General features: G+C 43.2%; 1 protein-coding gene across 2 annotated transcripts in view; it reads right to left on the reverse strand.

Moving 5' to 3' along the window:
- Nucleotides 1-19864, reverse strand: part of EFHC2 (EF-hand domain containing 2) — a 109983-nt gene extending 90119 nt beyond the window's left edge. Inside the window, exons 1-6 of one of the 2 annotated variants that reach the window (XM_077294824.1) lie at nucleotides 19730-19864; nucleotides 8974-9162; nucleotides 8040-8190; nucleotides 5800-6023; nucleotides 3954-4205; nucleotides 3613-3720 (exon numbers count right to left, since the gene is read on the reverse strand). In XM_077294824.1, coding sequence (XP_077150939.1) covers nucleotides 3613-3720; nucleotides 3954-4205; nucleotides 5800-6023; nucleotides 8040-8190; nucleotides 8974-9162; nucleotides 19730-19771 — 966 coding nt within the window. In that variant the 5' untranslated portion in view covers nucleotides 19772-19864. Of the gene's footprint in view, nucleotides 1-3612; nucleotides 3721-3953; nucleotides 4206-5799; nucleotides 6024-8039; nucleotides 8191-8973; nucleotides 9163-10655; nucleotides 10808-19729 lie in introns of those variants that run through there. The other variant, XM_077294823.1, reaches the window with a different exon arrangement.
- Nucleotides 19865-20728: the final 864 nt, after the last annotated feature.

Consider the following 20728-nt stretch of genomic DNA (forward strand, 5'->3'; position numbering starts at 1 on the left):
CGTGACTGGGCAGTATAACTACGTGGCTCTGCGCTGTATACTGCGTGGCTCTGCGCTGTATACTGCGTGGCTCTGCGCTGTATACTACGCGGCTCTGCGCTGTATACTACGCGGCTCTGCGCTGTATACTGCGCGGCTCTGCGCTTTGTACTGCGCGGCTCTGCGCTATATACTGCGTGGCTCTTCGCTGTATACTGCGCGGCTCTGCGCTGTGTACTGCGCGGCTCTGCGCTGTGTACTGCGCGGCTCTGCGCTGTGTACTGCGCGGCTCTGCGCTTTATACTGCGCGGCTCTGCGCTGTGTACTGCGCGGCTCTGCGCTGTGCACTGCGCGGCTCTGCGCGGTATACTGCGCGGCTCTGCGCTTTATACTGCGCGGCTCTGCGCTGTGTACTGCGCGGCTCTGCGCTGTATACTGCGCGGCTCTGCGCTGTGTACTGCGCGGCTCTGCGCTGTGTACTGCGCGGCTCTGCGCTGTGTACTGCGCGGCTCTGCGCTGTGTACTGCGCGGCTCTCCGCTTTATACTGCGCGGCTCTGCGCTGTGTACTGCGCGGCTCTGCGCTGTGTACTGCGCGGCTCTGCACTTTATACTGCGCGGCTCTGCGCTTTGTACTGCGCGGCTCTGCGCTGTGTACTGCGCGGCTCTGCGCTGTGTACTGCGCGGCTCTGCGCTGTGTACTGCGCGGCTCTGCGCTGTGTACTGCGCGGCTCTGCGCTGTGTACTGCGCGGCTCTGCGCTGTGTACTGCGCGGCTCTGCGCTGTGTACTGCGCGGCTCTGCGCTGTGTACTGCGCGGCTCTGCGCTTTATACTGCGCGACTCTGCGCTTTGTACTGCGCGGCTCTGCGCTGTGTACTGCGCGGCTCTGCGCTGTGTACTGCGCGGCTCTGCGCTGTGTACTGCGCGGCTCTGCGCTGTGTACTGCGCGGCTCTGCGCTGTGTACTGCGCGGCTCTGCGCTGTATACTGCGTGGCTCTGCGCTGTGTACTGCGCGGCTCTGCGCTGTGTACTGCGTGGCTCTGCGCTTTATACTGCGCGACTCTGCGCTGTGTACTGCGCGGCTCTGCGCTGTGTACTGCGCGGCTCTGCGCTGTGTACTGCGCGGCTCTGCGCTGTGTACTGCGCGGCTCTGCGCTTTATACTGCGCGACTCTGCGCTTTGTACTGCGCGGCTCTGCGCTGTGTACTGCGCGGCTCTGCGCTGTGTACTGCGCGGCTCTGCGCTGTGTACTGCGCGGCTCTGCACTGTATACTGCGTGGCTCTGCGCTGTGTACTGCGCGGCTCTGCGCTGTGTACTGCGCGGCTCTGCGCTGTGTACTGCGCGGCTCTGCGCTGTGTACTGCGCGGCTCTGCGCTGTGTACTGCGCGGCTCTGCTCTGTATACTGCGTGGCTCTGCGCTGTGTACTGCGCGGCTCTGCGCTGTGTACTGCGTGGCTCTGCGCTTTATACTGCGCGACTCTGCGCTTTGTACTGCGCGGCTCTGCGCTGTGTACTGCGCGGCTCTGCGCTGTGTACTGCGCGGCTCTGCGCTGTGTACTGCGCGGCTCTGCGCTGTGTACTGCGCGGCTCTGCGCTTTATACTGCGCGACTCTGCGCTTTGTACTGCGCGGCTCTGCGCTGTGTACTGCGCGGCTCTGCGCTGTGTACTGCGCGGCTCTGCGCTGTGTACTGCGCGGCTCTGCACTGTATACTGCGTGGCTCTGCGCTGTGTACTGCGGGGCTCTGCGCTTTATACTGCGCGACTCTGCGCTTTGTACTGCGCGGCTCTGCGCTGTGTACTGCGCGGCTCTGCGCTGTGTACTGCGCGGCTCTGCGCTGTGTAATGCGCGGCTCTGCGCTTTATACTGCGCGACTCTGCGCTTTGTACTGCGCGGCTCTGCACTGTATACTGCGTGGCTCTGCGCTGTGTACTGCGCGGCTCTGCGCTGTGTACTGCGCGACTCTGCGCTTTGTACTGCGCGGCTCTGCGCTGTGTACTGCGCGGCTCTGCACTGTATACTGCGTGGCTCTGCGCTGTGTACTGCGCGGCTCTGCGCTGTGTACTGCGTGGCTCTGCGCTTTATACTGCGCGACTCTGCGCTTTGTACTGCGCGGCTCTGCGCTGTGTACTGCGCGGCTCTGCACTGTATACTGCGTGGCTCTGCGCTGTGTACTGCGCGGCTCTGCGCTGTGTACTGCGCGGCTCTGCGCTTTATACTGCGCGACTCTGCGCTTTGTACTGCGCGGCTCTGCGCTGTGTACTGCGCGGCTCTGCACTGTATACTGCGTGGCTCTGCGCTGTGTACTGCGCGGCTCTGCGCTGTGTACTGCGTGGCTCTGCGCTTTATACTGCGCGACTCTGCGCTTTGTACTGCGCGGCTCTGCGCTGTGTACTGCGCGGCTCTGCGCTGTGTACTGCGCGGCTCTGCGCTGTGTACTGCGCGGCTCTGCACTTTATACTGCGCGACTCTGCGCTTTGTACTGCGCGGCTCTGCGCTTTATACTGCGCGGCTCTGCGCTGTGTACTGCGTGGCTCTGCGCTGTGTACTGCGCGGCTCTGCGCTGTGTACTGCGCGGCTCTGCGCTTTATACTGCGCAACTCTGCGCTTTGTACTGCGCGGCTCTGCGCTGTGTACTGCGCGGCTCTGCGCTGTGTACTGCGCGGCTCTGCGCTGTGTACTGCGCGGCTCTGCGCTGTGTACTGCGCGGCTCTGCGCTGTGTACTGCGCGGCTCTGCACTGTATACTGCGTGGCTGTGCAATATACTACGTGGACATGCATATTCTAGAATACCCGATGAGTTAGAATCGGGCCACAGTCTAATAATCATAAGACTAAGGACAGTGGTTTGGAATTGTGCTGTACTGTCACTTTAAGAGCTGATATTATCTGACAAAACTTGTGACCTGGTGAGCTGATGTAGACTTCATAGGAGTTGGCATAGTAACTGTGTCTGACTGCGCATATCAATGAGCTAATCAGCCAGGTGGCAGTTATTTTTAGAAATTGCCTCAGAAACCAGCCCATTATAAACGTATGGGACAATTTCCCTATTGAAACGCATTGAAAGACTTTTTTCAAACACAAATTGCGCAAAAACTACAAATCCGATCGGCACGAAAAATACTTAGCACACCTCTTGGGGACGCTGGCTTCGAAATGACACCTCACTGGAGTCTGTGAGTTTAGCGGTTCGGGCCGCATTACGTGCGGACTGAATAATAATAATAAGAAGAAGTTTACCACGGTGGAATAACAGTATAGTGCTTTGTTCCAAAGCACTATAATGAACCAAAAGATCTAATAACACTGGAGCAGCAAACTTTGTGAAAATCAAAAGTTGTGTCATTCTTACGAGAGTATATAGTGACATATGGCACAGCATACCTTCTGAGGCACTGGACAGCATTGGTGACATTTAAATGTTGCTGTCATAAATTGAGAGTGGCATTGAAGTGGTTAAACTACAGCAATCGGAAAGCACTTCTGTCGCTCCTGAGCCGGCTTCATACTTTGTTTAATGACCAATTACGAAAATGTACATCATCGGCCGCTAACTAGTTAAATTAATATATGGTTATTTTTAAAGACAATGAAGGTAACATTAGGTATAAAAGGATGTGAAAATCTTACTTTAAGATTATCCAAAATATGACGACCTCCATGTCCCATTGGGCCAAAAACATTGAGGACAGTGCGAGACGTGATCTCTCCAGGATTATACATTCTTGCTGAACCTTGCTGGAAAAGATACAGAGATAACTCAGAATCATTTCACATGTAAAACACCATGGAATAAATGGCGCTATTATAATAAATAATAATAATATCACATATAACATATGTCTTACAACCATGTTATACACACGTTCCTCTACCTGCAGAAGACCACGTGTGCATTGTAGAAGCGACCCATAAGTAAACTGCAGGCGACACAAATCAGGAGCATTTTTTCTGCCAGTAATTTTTTTTACCTTAGGTAGTTTTCCTCGATGGAGAAAGACTGGAACAGTATCCCGTCCGGAATTTGGTGGAATGACCTCTATAATTTCCACTGTGTCATCCGCTAGGTAATAATGTAATATAAGTTCTCTTGCATCTCCAAAAGCTGAAGTTGTATCATCCCATAGACAGTAAAACCGCAAAACTTGTCTATCATGATCTAGGAATTGTTTCAGAGTGTCCATACGCTCATATGGGCGTAGCGGCTTCATGTTATCTGCAATCTACAAAGAGGAAGGAGAGACACTAGTCATCAAAATGCTCACCAAAAGAAATCTAAGAACAATGTGCTTGTATATACAGTATACATTAGAGCAGGGGTCTCAAACTGCATTTCTCGAGGGCCTCAAACCCTGCGTGTTTTCAAGATTTCCTTAGCATTGCACAAGGTGCTGGAATCATTCTGTGCAGGTGATTAAATTATCATCTGTGCAATACAAGGAAATTCTGAAAACATGACCTGTTTGCGGCCCTCGAGCAATGCAGTTTGAGACCTCTGTATTAGAGGGAACATATACTGTATATTATAACGTTGGTCTGTCAGTGGTTGCCTGGCAGCTCTAAAAATACAGTAGCTACCACAGACAGGCTTAGTACAAGCTACTTCATTTAACATATCCAAGGGCTTTCCCAGGCTTTCACCCTTTAACTTTTGTTCAGAGATCTGGACTTATACAGGGACCCATGGGCTAAGGCCACGGAATCAGCTGCTGGCCAATGGTGCAGGATTGCATGAGTGGACAGGAAGCCAGGTCAGAAACAGGAGGATAGTCCAAGTACAATAGTCAGAAAACAGAGGTGCATTCATGGAATGGACCTAGGTCTTTAATAGGAAAAAGCTCAAGAACAATAGCAGCTGAAATCTATGGATAAAAACCAGGAAAGAAAAACTATATCTGGCAACTCCCAGCAGTATGATGGGAATATAAAAAGGTTGGTGCTGTCGTATTGACCAAAGCATGGAGATGATTACTCCAGCTGGACAGTACACCCATGGCGGTTCAGTGGTAAGCACTATAGCCTTGTGGTTCTGGGTTCAACTCACACGGAGGACAACATCATCAAGGCGTTTGTATGTTATCCCCTTGCTTGTTTGTGTTTCCTCTGAGTACTCTAGTTTCTTCCCACAATCCAAAGACATACTGATAGAGTGTGAGATCCAATGAGGACTGTGACAATGATGTCTGTAAAGCCCTGTGGAGTGGAATAAATGGTGCTGTATAAGTGAGAATAATAAATAGATAACACACAAGTCCCAGGAAAGATATATATCTTTGTACTGTGTTAGCCAGTAGATAGAATAATATATTGAATTGAGAGTCCTCAGTGGTTGATACCTTTTAATGACTAACTGAAAAGATGGTAACGAATTGCAAGCTTTCGAGACTACTCAGGTCTCTTCATCAGGCATAGACTAAAAGGTATCAACCACTAAGGACTCTCAATTCCAAATATTATACTACAAGTCCCAGAGACCCTAGTCTCCAATGGCTCCCCTAGAACTGGTTATACAATGAATATGGTGGCACCTGGTGACAGGAGTAGACATCACTGGAGCAGATCCCAAAGAAGATGTGACAGTACTATAATAGGTTTTCTGAAATGTAAAATGCGTGTTTGCTCTCATGCATGAATTACCGAATAGCTAGATTATGACAATCTGTAGTTGGAGACAGGCATTTCCACATTAGTTTATTTAAGAAAAAACTGCTAAATGTTGTGACAATGCTTCCTGCTTTACACATACTATACTACAAAAATCTAACAATGGCAAAACCTCACTGTGGAATCAGGATCCGTACTGGCAATTGTTTTTACCTGTTTGCGAATAGTAGAGTATGCATCTGCAGGAACTGATCCTGGTGGATTTATTCTGACTCCGAGTTTCCGCAGAAAGTTTCTAGTAAATTCATCACAGTTTACAATCTTGAAAGTTTTGGAGTAAAATACGATATCTTTGTTGATGTTGAAATGATCCACAGTGTAAAACTGGTCATCGTTAGGGGGTGGAAGTGGAATACGATGACGTCTGATTATCGTACCTTCATTTTAGAAAATAAAACTTTGTTAGGATTTTTCTAACATGGTGCGGTGGAAAGACACCATTAGACTGAACGCAAGCTGTGGGCTTGATAACGGTTGATTCGGATTGGCCGGCCCAGCGCGAGCGGTTGCTTCTTTGACCAGTCAACTTAAAAATGGAGTGTAGCAATATTTCATTCTATTATTTTGCTAATTGCTGCAATGTTAAGGAGATGATGTAGCGCTAGTAACAAATTATAGGGTTAAATAAGGCTGAAAGGTTCACTTTAAGTCCATTGAAATAAAAATGATTGCATGCCATATTATGGAGTGATGGTTCAAGAGCAGACCTTGGCAAACTACAGCCTGCGGGCCAGATCCAGCTCTATGGCTGTTCCTAATCAGCCCACAGACCAGGACAGCAAAAGGGCTGGAAGCAACAGCCCACAGGCCACTCTCCCCATATCCATCCACCATCCCAATTACACTGGCATCTGCATCCTCGAGATGCAGATACCGGTAAAAATCATGGTGGAGGAGGGAGCTGTGAGCTCCGTCTTCCACCATTCAGCCTGTGTGACTGTCTCAGAGAAGCAGGCACAATGGCACCTGCTGTGGAGCCTCAGCGTGTGCAGTAAAGAACAGAGCAGCATGCCGGAGGTATGGGGGTGATGTGAGCAACGTTTCTTTGTTTTTTTTGTCATTAATTTTTGTTGGGGATATGTGGGTCCATCATTATGTCTTTGAGGATTGTGGGGATCATACTGTTGAGTTCATCATTCTGTGTTTGGGACAGTGGGGGATCATACTGTGGGGGACATGATAATGTCATGGTGGGTTGTGGGGGATCATACTGTGGTGGTCATAATTGGATTGGACTGTGGAATCATCATTCTGTGTTGAGGGGGCTGGAGGGGATCATTATTTGGTGTGTAATTATTCAGTATTGAGAGGCAGTGGGTGGTCATACTTTGTGGAGAGACCATGTAGAGGTCATCATTGTTTTAGGGGTCTTTGGGAGATAATATTGTGGGGGTCATTATTCCTTGTGTTGGCTGTGGGAGATCTTACTGTGCTGGGTGTGCTGTGAGGGCAAATACACTGTGTTGGTGGGTTGTGGGGGATCATACTGTGGGGGTCCTAATTCCTGTTTGTGGGTTGTGGAGGATCATAGTGAGGAGGAAACATTAGGGAACATCATGCTGTGTTAAGGGGCTGCGGGGCAATGATACCATTTGGTGGCTGTGGTGGCCATCATAACGTGTTGACGTGTTGGAGGCTATGGGGGATGATACTGTGAGAGTTATCATTCTGTATTTAGGGAGCTATAGGGGATCATTCTGTGTGTGTGATCATAATTTTTGGGGGGCTGTGGGAGCCATCATACTGATTTGGTGGCTGTCGGAGATCAGACTGTGGTGGGGGACTATGTGGGCAATTATACTTTGTGAGGGCCATCATACTGTGTTTGGTGTCAAACATTTGGTGATACTGTGGGAGCTAATACAGTATGTAGGGCTGAGGGACCATCATATTGTGTTGGGGGGGCTGTAGGGTCCAGTATACTGTGTGGGGAGCTATGGGGCCATCATACTGTGTGTGGAGGCTGTGTGGACAGTTTTTGGGATAGCTGTTGATCATAGTACAAAGGTTGAGTGACAGGAGAAATATTGTTTATTGTATTTTCTAAACGTTATAAAAATTAGTAAATTATATGGTTTTAATCTTCTCAATAAAAGCAATACAATTAGTATTAATATAAAACAATAATATGTTCATGTTAATATTGAACAGAATTAATTTCAACATATTGATTTGGCCCTCCCCAACAGTCACAGTCTTTCATGTGGCCCCTCAATAAATTTAAATGCCCACCCTTGATCTAAAGAATAATACAGAGCTCATTAGCAAACAAGGTTTGTAGTGTGCAGCTGTAAGAGGTCCGTGCTCACAATTTTGCTCTGTACATGTGAGCCTAGTAATTCAAATGCCAGTATTTATTAAAAAGAAAAAAAAAACAATCCAAAAGGACAAACCTTGAGGAATTCCACTGTTTTTAATTTCAGGTTCTACTACTTGAATTGTGTCATCTTCTAAGTAGAAATATATTTTACAATGCCGGACACGGTAAACTTCTTCTCTCCTCTGATGAACGTCCTCTTCAAAATATGACTCAAATGATAACACCTGAAATAAAGTAAATAAGAAGTAATGTAATAAAATGAAATAATATGACATTATTTAAAAAATAAATGTAATGATTAACTTTAGTATGATGTAGCATATTAGCAGATCTTGATAATACGTAGTTATTAAGGAGATTTTCCACTTTTCAGTACCTTAATATAAAGATAAAGACTATACACCTCAACATTGAAATTGTAATACCAAGAAGGAAAAGTCATGGCATTATGGAAATCGCAAGATTGATAGACATGTTAATGATATGTAAATGATGAAAAACTGGAAACAAAATTTTTGAAACATGAAAATTTATATAGTATCGAGTAAAAAATCAAAAAGAGTCCATATAGGAGGCTCATGTAGTTACTTAGTATTGGGACAATATAGGGTCTGTATTAATCAAGATTTGTAACTAGAAATACACATAACCATTGTTATATGTGTGTTTTTAATGGGGGTATAGTATGAGAATCTTGATTAGAGAATAATGTCTCCTGATGATTCGCGCATAGTAGGGGTGATGAAACGTGTAGAGACATTAGGATGTAAAGGTTGTCAAGGTGAATTATAATCCGGGTTTTATTTGTGAGACATATTATCCTATGTTATATATGATTTGAGTCAGGATATGTAGTATGTCATTTTTATTGTCTATGAACATGGTGTATACTAAAAGTTAAGTTTCATGGTATTAATGCCATTTTCAGTGAGTAAAGCAATGTAGGAAACCACAAAACAAGCAAAGGTTGCTCTCATCATGCATAGAAGGGAAACACCTATACAAACCTGTTTGTCAAAAGCAACCCAAGATGGAGCATCGCTGCCCACTCCTCTGGGGAAAACACTAAATTTAGGCTTTAACTTCTGTCCAAGAAGCCGTTCTCCTCCAATCCCCGGCTTGTCTTCACCCAGCAACAAGGAGACATCATTGGAGTAACCAAAATGTTGTGACTTATGAAACTTCTCTTTTCCAAGCTGGAAACAAAAATGATATATTACAATCTGGTCTCTATTACAGCAGACCATTACCCAGCTTGTCTTTTCTAACATTCCAATTTTGGATTCTAAATAGTCTCAATAATATACCAACATTTGATATCAATTTAATGTATTATTTTGACCAGATTGGCGTTTTCTTTTCTCTTTAGAATAATGCAACCGCATATAAAATTACATTTTAATGATGGCTTTTCCCAAGTGTTTTGTTTTACATTTCCATTGGGACAACGCACTAAGAACACATGTAATCTACTCATGACCGTATCAATAAAGTTTTGTCAAAGGCAAATATCAAGAAGTATCAAAAATAAAAGCAACTTTATTAAAAACATGAAACAAAAAAAGGTAAAAACCATAGCACAGAAAACTCAATAAAAATGCATGTAAAATAACACTCAAAAACGCAATGAAAAAACACAAGTAACATAATTTACCTAAAAGGTGTAGAAATGCTACAGAAAATCTGCAACATCAAAAATTGAAGCCTATGAGTCCGTGAAAAACTCCGTCCTTGGATACCATCCTAGTAGCATCCTTGTGCTGTCTGATTTTCAGGTTTGGTGGCCGAAGCATGAGAAACTTACAAGACCAAATACAGATAATTGCAATGGATCCGTAGAAAGCTAACACTATACAGATGGTATCTGTACGGCATCAGTTTTTTTTAACACACCCAATGAGTTTAAGAGGGGAGTTTGATTTAAAAAATTGATCAAATTAGTGCATTCTGCAAATTTGTGCATGTGTACAATCAGTCCATGTTTAAAAACGCTCATGTGGCCTACGCCATTGACCAGCAGTCAGGAGAACCAAATGACTGCCCCTGTAATGCCAGAGCTGTCAATCAGGGATGCAGCAGGGGTGATGGTGAACAAGAAGGTGGGCAGAGGCACTAAACTGCTCAGCAACACCTAGGGTGCACTGAGCACCTTATTAGCATATTTAAATAATTTAAAAAAAAAAAATTTCCGGCAAATGCTTCAATAGATTTTGCAAAACTGAAGGAATGGGCCACCATAACTGTTGGTATGAGAGCAGTGTGTTGGTGCACGTTCACACTGGGGCCATTTAACAGACAGGACCTACAATAAAAACAAATGAGCAAATAATCTGGAGGAAGTAAATAAATAGCAGTAGTGCATGTACATAACATAGGGCACTTAGTTGACACTATTTTGATGAACAGAGGGTAAAAGCTCCTCCACCACGACAAGGTGACCCAATCAGGGTGGTCCATAATGCTTATAGTTCACCTCACTTTGTGCCAGCAGGGCTCAAAATAGACGGGGGCAGAGCAGGACCCAGGCCTGTATCTCACCTACCCATGGAAAGCTATATAGCCAAGCTGCACAGCCCAAAAAGGGGAGCAATGTTTGCATGAGCAGTAACAGGACGTTTCATAAAGATATAGAAAAAAACAAATCTGTTAATCTGTATTATATCTTAAATAGAAACCCTTTATAACTTACATTCCGGTTAAAGGAGTTCCCTGGTAAGAGCGGCAGCGCCATGGTGATCTGCAGTCTGGGCTGTCACACTGATCAGCAGCAGTGTCCTGGGTGTCATTTACTGAGCTGCTGTGGAGACGGCATTGTTTCTTTTCTGGTTACCTGGTAACCACAAGTCTACTCTTTCCCTCTTTTTTTTTTCTTTTTGAACTCTACAACTTCATTTAAAATTGTCACAAGTACTAAAAATGACAACAAACAACACCTATACATATTAATGAAGAATCACAAAATTATTATTTTTAATAGCTCGGAGAAAATGGGAATAAATCAGGCACTTGTAAAAATGCATCCGAAAGCTTCAGTAACTCAGGATTACCAGCTGGGTCGGCGTAATCACCCAGCGTATCCAGACAATAGTCGGAACCCTAGACAATGGGGGAACCCACTGACCGTCGGGGACACTGGCACTTGACGTGTTTGTTCGGTGATGCCGTGCTGTGTGAGGGAAGGAGCCGTGTAGGCGGCGGTGTTGTGCTGAAAAGTGAGCGCAGGACGCTGATGAGGAGCAACAGGGGCAACATCACTTCCTGGCACTATATAAACATGAGCTGCGCTTTATAGGGTAGACACTCACACTGACCCAGGCAGGATCTGCTAAGTAAATGCACAGCAATGGGGCAGAGTGCTGCAGTGTAGGGTTCTGACACTTGTAGTGCCCAGAATGTAGCAGAGCTAGTGGTTAGTGCCGGGTTACCTGCACTTTGTTTGCTGTTACTTTGTGTCATACCCCGCAGGCCGGGAGATGCCTTCTGGTCATTGTAGTCCCCGCTGCCCTTGGCGATTTGCATGAGATTTACTATATTAGATCTGGTTCTGGTGCTATAGGATGGGCGGCTAATATGATTTTGGTAAAACATTGGCGCTTTGCTGGGTTTTTGCAGCAGAGTAAAAAATAAAATTTTGTCTAAATTTCCTTAGGCTCAGCACATACACAAAGATCAGGCCAATAGTTTCCTGTTAATTGTATGGAATACGTCATGGAACGATTTCTGCAGATCCCTGGGTCAGAACTCTCAAAATCTGTTGCAGAAATACAGAGCGCCAAAAAATAATATTCCACAAGTGATGGATCAGTGCCCCAGATTGTGCCTTGTATTGCCCAATATAGGGCTGGTGCATGATACCGGCTGTCACACACACAACAGACATCTGGAGACATGACGTCATCTGCCTCTCTCACCCCTCAATGCACACGTGGAGTTTTCTGTCTAAGAGGAAAAGTTTACAGTCACTCAGTGTGACTGCATACAGCTGAATCGTGACTGTGCGCATTGTGTACACTGTCACGATTCGCCATGCAAGTGGGTGGTCACATATTGACTAACCTCATCTGGCTTTTCTCAGTTTTCGTCCATTGAGACAAGCCACCACAACTGTGCATATCGCATGCATACTGTCCTGTGACCACCCACTCATATTGAGATACAGGGGAATAGTGACTGTGTGCACATTGCACACTGTCATGATTCTACTCTCACATAAAATGACTGCAGACTTTTTAGCTTAGATCCAGAAATTCATTTCAAAGGGGCAAAAGCTTTCATTATTGAATTAGAAAACACCTTTTTTCCTAACTATTTATTTGGGAGATTTTATTTTTTTATTTCCTTTTGCATAATAAGGTTTCTCTGGGGGTTATAGGTACCTCTTACAGAGGACTGATCATCTTTTTTCTTCTGGAGCGCACCATTTCTCTGCCTCCCAGCTGATAAACTGTAGAGGTGGCCAGGAACAGCACACAGAACACAATAGAACTAAAAATGCTTTTAATTAAAAAGTAAATTGCAAAGTTGCTTGTTTTAAGAAACACTTTGCAATTTTACCTATTTAGGCAGATGAGACAACTCGTTTAAGTTAAAAGGATTTTTTTCACTGCTCAAGGGTAAAAACAAAGCTGGAAAACACATAACTTTCAGAATATTAAAGAGTTTGACCGGTCTAATAAGAAAAGTCTGCAGACTCTTTGACTGCAGACTTTTAACCCCTTCATGACCTTGGGATTTTCTGTTTTTCCGTGTTCGTTTTTCGCTTCCCCCTTTCCCAGAGCTATAACTTTTTTATTTTTTCGTCAATATGGCCATGTTAGGGCTTATTTTTTGCGAAACAAGTTGTACTTTTGAACGACATCATTGGTTTTAGCATGTCGTGTACTAGAAAACGGGAAAAAATTCCAAGTGCGGTGAAATTGCAACAAAAGTGCAATCCCACACTTGTTTTTTGTTTGTTTTTTTTGCTAGGTTCACTAAATGCTAAAACTGACCCGCCATTTTGATTCTCCAGGTCATTACAAGTTCATAGACACCTAAAATGTCTAGGTTATTTTTTATCTAAGTGGTGAAAAAAAATTGCAAAGTTTGCTAAAAAAAAAAAAATTGCGCCATTTTCCGATACCCGTAGCGTCTCCATTTTTCATGATCTGGGGTCGGTTGAGGGCTTATTTTTTGCGTGCCGAGCTGGCATTTTTAATGATACCACTTTTGTGCAGATACGTTCTTTTGATCGCCCATTATTGCATTTTAATGCAATGTCGCGGCAACCAAAAAAACGTAATTCTGGCGTTTCAAATTTTTTTCTCTCTACGCCATTTAGCGATCAGGTTAATGCTTTTTTTTATTGATAGATCGGGCAATTCTGAATGCGGCGGTACCAAATATGTGTAGGTTTGATTTTTTTTTATTGATTTATTTTGAATGGGGCGAAAGGGGGGTGATTTAAACTTTTATAATTTTTTTATTTTTTTCACTTTTTTTAAAACTTTTTTTTTAACTTTTGCCATGCTTCAGTAGCCTCCATAGGAGGCTAGAAGCTGGCACAACTCGATCGCCTCCGCTACATAGCAGCGATCATCAGATCGCTGCTATGTAGCTGAATTGCAGGTGTGCTATGAGCACCGACCACAGGGGGGCTCTCACAGCAGGCCGGCATCAGTAACCATAGAGGTCTCAAGGACCTCTATGGTTACTATGCAGAAGCATCGCTGACCCCCGATCATGTGACGGGGGCCGGTGATGCGCTGATTTCCGGCCGGATGGCCGGTTAAGGCTAGTTTCACATCTGCGTTTAAAAACGCAGCGTTTAAAACGCCAACGCAGGTGGTGAAAAAAACGCATGTAAACGCGTGCAAACGCTGCGTTTTTTAGACGCATGCGTTTTCTCATGCGGTAAAAAAATGCGGCGTTTTGACGCGTTTACATGCGCTTTTTCCTGCGTTTGCGTTTTTGAAACGCATGCTGAGAAGTGTGTGACAGCTGCCAATCATCAAAATCATCTAGAAAACCCACTATAAATAGAAATAGCTAGGGTTGGGGTTAGGGGTAGGGTTAGGATCCCTAGGGTTAGGGTTAGGGGTAGGGTTAGGATCCCTAGGGTTAGGGTTAGGATCCCTAGGGTTAGGGATAGGGGTAGGGTTAGGGTTTGGATCCCTTTATCACCTTGATGGTGGGGGGTGGCTTATCAGTGTGTATTCTTGTTTTTTTCTATTGAAGCGCATGCGTTTAAAATGCAACCAAACACGTGCTTAAAAACGCATGCGTTTACATAGACAGCAATACGTTTTTTTGCGGCAAAAAAACGCATGCTTTTTTTGCGGCAAAAAAACGCCTCTAGAAATTACTACATGTTGCATTTCTGCAACCAAACGCAAGCATAGAAAAGACGCATGCGTCGTCAAACGCGGCAAAACGCATACAAAAAAAACACATGCGTTTTTAATGTTAAATATAGGAAAAAAAACGCATGCTTTTTTTGCGCTAAAACGCAGCGGCAAAAAACGCTAATGAAACCAGCCTAAGTGCCGCTGTCAGAGTTTGACAGCGGCATTTAACTAGTTAATAGCGGCGGGTGAATCGCAATTTCACCCGCCGCTATTGCGGGCACATGTCAGCTGTTCAAAACAGCTGACATGTCCCGGCTTTGATGTGGGCTCACCGCCGGAGCCCTGCATCAAAGTTGGGTATCTGACCTCGGACGTACTATCCCGTCCGAGGTCAGAAAGGGGTTAAATCCCCCCACCACATGCACTGTGCACTGCGAGGTTTTACCGGTTTCTGAGCTATTATAGAATTTACAATAGATATCACTCATGTAATGTAAGAAATAAGGGACATTTTTGTCATTGTACTATACCTCTGCTGTATCTGAGCATTATGAATTGTGGTATGTGTTAAACGAAAACATAGAGCCGGCACTGATAACCAAACAATGGTTATTAGAGTTTTAAGTAATACAGGGGCATCAAAAATAAAGTTTTGCCATAATGGGAGTAATAAAAAAAATGGTATATGAAACACATATTGAATAACCGCAATTTTCACTTTTATTGAGACACAAATATTTTTTATATTTCATGCACAGTTGGGTTCGTCTTTTAAATGGCATTTCATACCTCTGATGCACCAGCATTTTCTGCCACTCTTCAACAGAATAATGAAATAATGGGATTCACAATGCAGGTATAAACCCAACAATGAGTATTCCTACATGTGTGATGTAGTAGTATAATTACATAAGCTGGAGTCTGCAATAATCCTCTCTTCCAATGCTGTTGGCACCCTTCTACAGTATCAAACTACAAAATAAAACATAAATGGACAAATGCTATCGCCTAATTCACATATGTCAAAAAAATGACACGTGGGTCAAAACTGGCCCACAGGGTGATTATATTTACAATGCCAGTTAGGACCGCCTAGTATATATGTCCAGTGATTCCCCCACTGGGTATCGTACTTGAAAATCATCATAAATGCTGATACAGTTAAAAGCAATGATGGATGATGGAGTGTAAGCTGATGCTCCCTTTCCCATCATTCCCCCTCTGCATATGATGTCTGTTGGCAGCAAGTGCAATGACGTAATTATAATGCACCCGCTGAACCAAGATGTGTAAAGGATCTGAAGACACCATGAAGAGACCATAGCAGCAGGGTAAAGGGCAGAGGTGAGGTTTTTTTTATGTAGGGCCTATCATATTGTATGGAGCACTATGTGGGGTGTGTTATACTGTATGGAGAACTGTGTGAGGCCATTATACTGTATAGAGCACGATCTGAGACCATTGTACTATATGGACCACTAAGTGGGCCCGTTATACCGTATTGAGCATTATTTGAAGCCTTTGTACTGTATGGAGCACTATGTGGAGCCATTATACTGTATGAAGCACTAGGTGAGGCCATTATACTGTATGGAGCACTTTATGGGGCCATTATACTGTATGGAGCATTATGTGGGGCCATTATACTGTAGGTAGCACTATGTGGTGACATCATACTGTATGGAGCACTATGTGAGGTCATTATACTGTGTGGAGCACTATTTGAGGCCATCATACTGCACTGAGCATTATATGGGGCACATTATGCTGTAGTGAGTACGATGTGAGGCCATTATTCTGTATTGAACTATGTGGGGCCATGATACTGTATGGAGCACTATGTGTGGAACATTATACTGTATTGAGTACTATGTGGGGTCATTATTCTGTAATGATCTGTAATACCAAATATGTGTTCCTTTTTTTCTATATAAGATTATGTATTTATGGGTATAATATTTTTTATTATTATTATTTAGTGAATTAAAAAATATATATTTTTACAATTTTTTTTTACTTTTTTTACTTAGACCCTCCATGGGATTTTAACTTTTCACACTCTGATCGCTATTATGATGCATTGCAATGCTTTATACCTGTCAGTACTGAACTGACAGAAGCCTCTTAGACCATGCTCAGAGCATGGTCTAACAGGCTTTCCATAGCCTGGTGAACTGAATGTTGTCATGATGACATCGAGTCACTATGGCAACAATTGAGCCCTTGCAAAGACATTGTGGGGGTGCCAAATGGACAGGAGAGGGAGCCTCTTCCCTCTCCCAACCCACTAAATGCTGTGATCGATAATGATCACGGCATTTAGGGGGTTAAACACCCGGCTGTGAGGGCCAGGTGTCAGCTGTCATGTTAAGTATAGAAAATTGATTCGAGTCTCCCTGCCGAGAGTCGCACGAGTGTTCTCCGTATGGTCATCCGTGTGTAATTCGTTTGCAATGCCATGATGTGATTTCCTCGCACCTATTTATCCGTATGACATCCGTATGGATGTGAGCTGCCCCATAGATTAACTCTGGTCTGAGTGCTATGCGATGTCTCGCATAGCACTGGCCTGTATTCTACAGTAGTGTGACGCCGGCCTAAGTCTATGTTCCCACGATCAGTATTTGGTGAGTTTTTGACGTTGCAGAATTTCCACACTGTTTCTGCACCTATAAGGCTATGTGCCCACGGTCAGGGATAGTAGCTCAGGTTGCATCCATATGTTAAGGTCAGGATCCCCGTTCCAACCATGATATATGGATACGTTCAAGGTTGTGAAGTGGTTAAACAATAGCAATTTACAGTTTTTACTAATTTTTCTACTTAAGCCATGTTTTTGTGAATTTTTATTTCTTATTTAGCCATATTCTGATACCCGTAACGCTTTATTCTTTAGTTGACAGAGTTCTAAATCGTAAACATGTTGTCATGTGACTACTAACCCAGATGGGGAATCCAGGGGATAATCAAAGCAAAATACTGTGATGCGCATAGGGCGGGAGAGCACAAAGAGCACTGATGAGCCGGAAGAAAAGCCGGCGCATGTGCATTAAAGGGCAGAGCAAAAAATGCCTGTGCAGGAAGGCGATTGGGGGCCACTATGTGGATGACATAGGACGCATCATTGACCTGAAGCAACCGGAAGAAGGCGACATTGATAAGAGAAGAGGAAGCAAGACCAGTGATGCCCATCGCACCGGGAAAAATAAAAGGTATTTTTTGCATTATGCACAGGGGGTTGCGGACTGGTATACAGGTTACTAGAATACTGTAAAAGTGGTGGCATTAAACGTGGTGGCCATAGATTATATTGGCTAAACGGCTGTCAATTTCACATAAATGTAACTCTTGCCAGTCTTCAGGCGTATCGGCTTCCATCTCCAGGTTGAGCTTCATCGGAGACCAAGATTTGTATTCTACACTGCAATAATGAGACATTCCAGTATATAGTATAAGTGATCGGATGATCGCATGTTAATTCCCTAAAGGAACTAAAAAAGCAAAAAAGTTTTAACCCCCTTCCCGACATGTACAATTTCCATTTTTTTTCTCCCCTTCTTCTAAGAGCCATAAGATTTTTATTTTTCTGTCCACATAGACTTATGATGACTTGCTTTTACGGGTTGAGAAATTGGTAAAAAACACAATTCTAACATTGTTTTGGGGAATTGTTTTTACAGCATACATTGTATAGTAAAAATGATTTGTCAATATGATTCTCCTCATCAATGCAATTATGACGATTTCAAACTTGTCCTTTTTTTTAGCGGTAAAATAATAAGAAATTTGTAGAAATCTACGTAATATTAATGTATGTTATATATACATTAATTGTGTTGACGTCGTCATTTGTCTATCGATGGGTCTGTGTGATGGCTTTTTTTCTGGGGGTAAAGACAACGTTTTTATTGATACCTTTTTTGGATAGACATGAGATTTTGATCACTTCCTAAAGCATTTTTGCAGTATTGTGGGAAAATAATAAAAAAAAAAAATTGGCAATATTGATGTTTTTTTTGTTTACCAATTGGGTTTCTTACGTTTATATTTTGATAGATTGAACTTTTCTTGATGCACAGATAGCACATATGTGTATTTTATGTTATTTTTATTTTTAATGTGCCAAAAGGGGTGATTTGAATTAGTTTGCTTTTTTATTATTCATATTTTTAGAAACTTTTTTTTACTCTATTTATTAGTCCCCTCAGGGGTCTGGAAGCTGTGATCATCTGACTGCTTGTACTATAGACCACAGTATTGTTGCATATAGTAAAAATCATGGTCTACTTTGAAGCCCAGCTACAGGGTGAATTTCAAAGAAGCTCCATGATGACAGACACTGGGGTCTTCAACAGAACCATGGCTGTCATACCAACCCATCGGCGATTTGCCCACATGCCTGAATTGACAGCGGCATTTAACAGTTTAACAATCATGGGCTGAGATCTACTTCGTGCTCACCCCGTCGGGGACTCCACACACCTGCCGCCAACTTGCGCCATACATGTTTGCCAGATATCGGTACCGGATTTAAAAAATTAAAATTCACCTCATTGCCTTTTATCCCCAGAAAAATAAAGCAATAAAAAAAATAAATCATCCGTTCTAAGAAAAAAAGTCTGTTCTTAGAAAATATAAAATAAAGAAACTGCAGAATTGCTTTATTTTTTTATCACCATTCCTCCTTAAAAGAAATGCAATATAAGTAATCAAAACGTATGTACCACAAATTATTATCAATAAATATGTCATGTCGCTATGTAAAAAAGTTGCCCTCGCTCTGTTCAATCGTTGAAAAATAAAAAATGTTGCAGGTCTTGTTACTATGGCGACACAATCAGAAAATATTCTTCTTACAACCTTGCCACTTTTTTGGGGACAAACACTATGATAGTTTAGTATCACTATAATGGCATCACTGTAATCGCAGTAACCGGGAGAATAATGTTTCAGGGTCATTTTTACCATAGAATAAAAACAAGAAAAATTGACGTTATTGTATGGTAAAATGAATGGGGTTATGCAAAACAATAACTTGTTCCACAAAAAATAAGCCCCATATGGCTACTTTTAGAAGTAGGGGAGGAAAAAGAAAAAGGAAAGAGCAAAGGTACTAAAAATCGCCCAGTCTTTGGCCATGCTTCCACGTGCAGTATTCTCCATCAGTATTTGTAACCCTTGTAAATGCTGGTCCCCGCAGCCCTGCTCTACAGTAGTTGCATGCTAATTGCCTTTAGTTAAATTAACCCTTTTGTAAATAGTGCAAATGTTAAAGAAGCCTCTTTTTAATGGCCTTTTTTCCTGTAGAAATGACAGAAAAATAAACTGATCCTGAGGTCCCAGATAAATAGAGCCCCAACCTAAGAACTAATCACTGGTCATGCACTTTATGACCAGTGATCTCCTCCCTGCTTCATATCGAACACTTTTTACTTACATTCTTATTAAAGGAGTTCCCTGGCAAGAGTGGCAGCGCCATGGTGATCAGCAGTCTGGGCTGTCACACTGATCAGCCTCCAGTGTAAGTCACTGATCTGCTGCCCCCATGGAGACAGCATTGTTTCTCAGGTGGTTACCTAGTGACCGTCTAATCAGCTTTTTTTTTTTTTTGCTATGCAACTTTATTTACCAGATAATTGTGTTCACCAGGCTGACAAAGATCAATGTACAATGTCCTGATCACCTGCACAGAGATGCCAATGTTTTTATTAGTTCAATCTATAACATTTAATTTGTCCTATTTGTCAATGAAAATACATAGGAGATAATTTATCAAGAATTTTGTGATAGTTTTCTGGAATCTTTATATGTAAACGGTGCAAAATTTATCAAGTATTATGTAACACATTGATAAGTTTGGAACAAAAAAGGCAACACGTGGACAAGCCCAACTGACTTCAAAAATTCCCCTCCTGATAAGTTCCCTCCATATTGCCACACCACCTATTAGGCCGGCATCACACTAGAGAGGTTTACGGACATATGAGAGGCGCAAAAACTACGCATTGCACACGGACCAATGATTCTCTATGGGGCAGCTCCTATCTGCCGTATAATTCTCAGCTGTATTTTACGGGAGTAGAAAATCACAACATGCTGCGTTTGTCAGCGTATTGCTCAAAAAATCCACCAATGAAAGTCTATGAGGGCGAGAAAAATATGGATTACACACGGACCAACAGTGTGACTTGCGAGAAATACGCAGCGGTGTCCTATAGAAAAGCCGGCAATTCAGTGCCGTGGACAGTAAAATCACACTGACAGAATAGAATAGAATAGATAAAATAAATGTCTACACATATTATAGGGATATATATATATATGTGTGTGTGTGTCATTGACACACACACATATATATATATATATATATGCTGTATTTATATTTCATACAGCGCTAGATAGCATGAAAGTCGGTAATTCAATTGCCGGCTTTTGC

This window comes from Ranitomeya variabilis, chromosome 3, assembly GCF_051348905.1.
Source record: "Ranitomeya variabilis isolate aRanVar5 chromosome 3, aRanVar5.hap1, whole genome shotgun sequence".
Taxonomy (NCBI): domain Eukaryota; kingdom Metazoa; phylum Chordata; class Amphibia; order Anura; family Dendrobatidae; genus Ranitomeya; species Ranitomeya variabilis.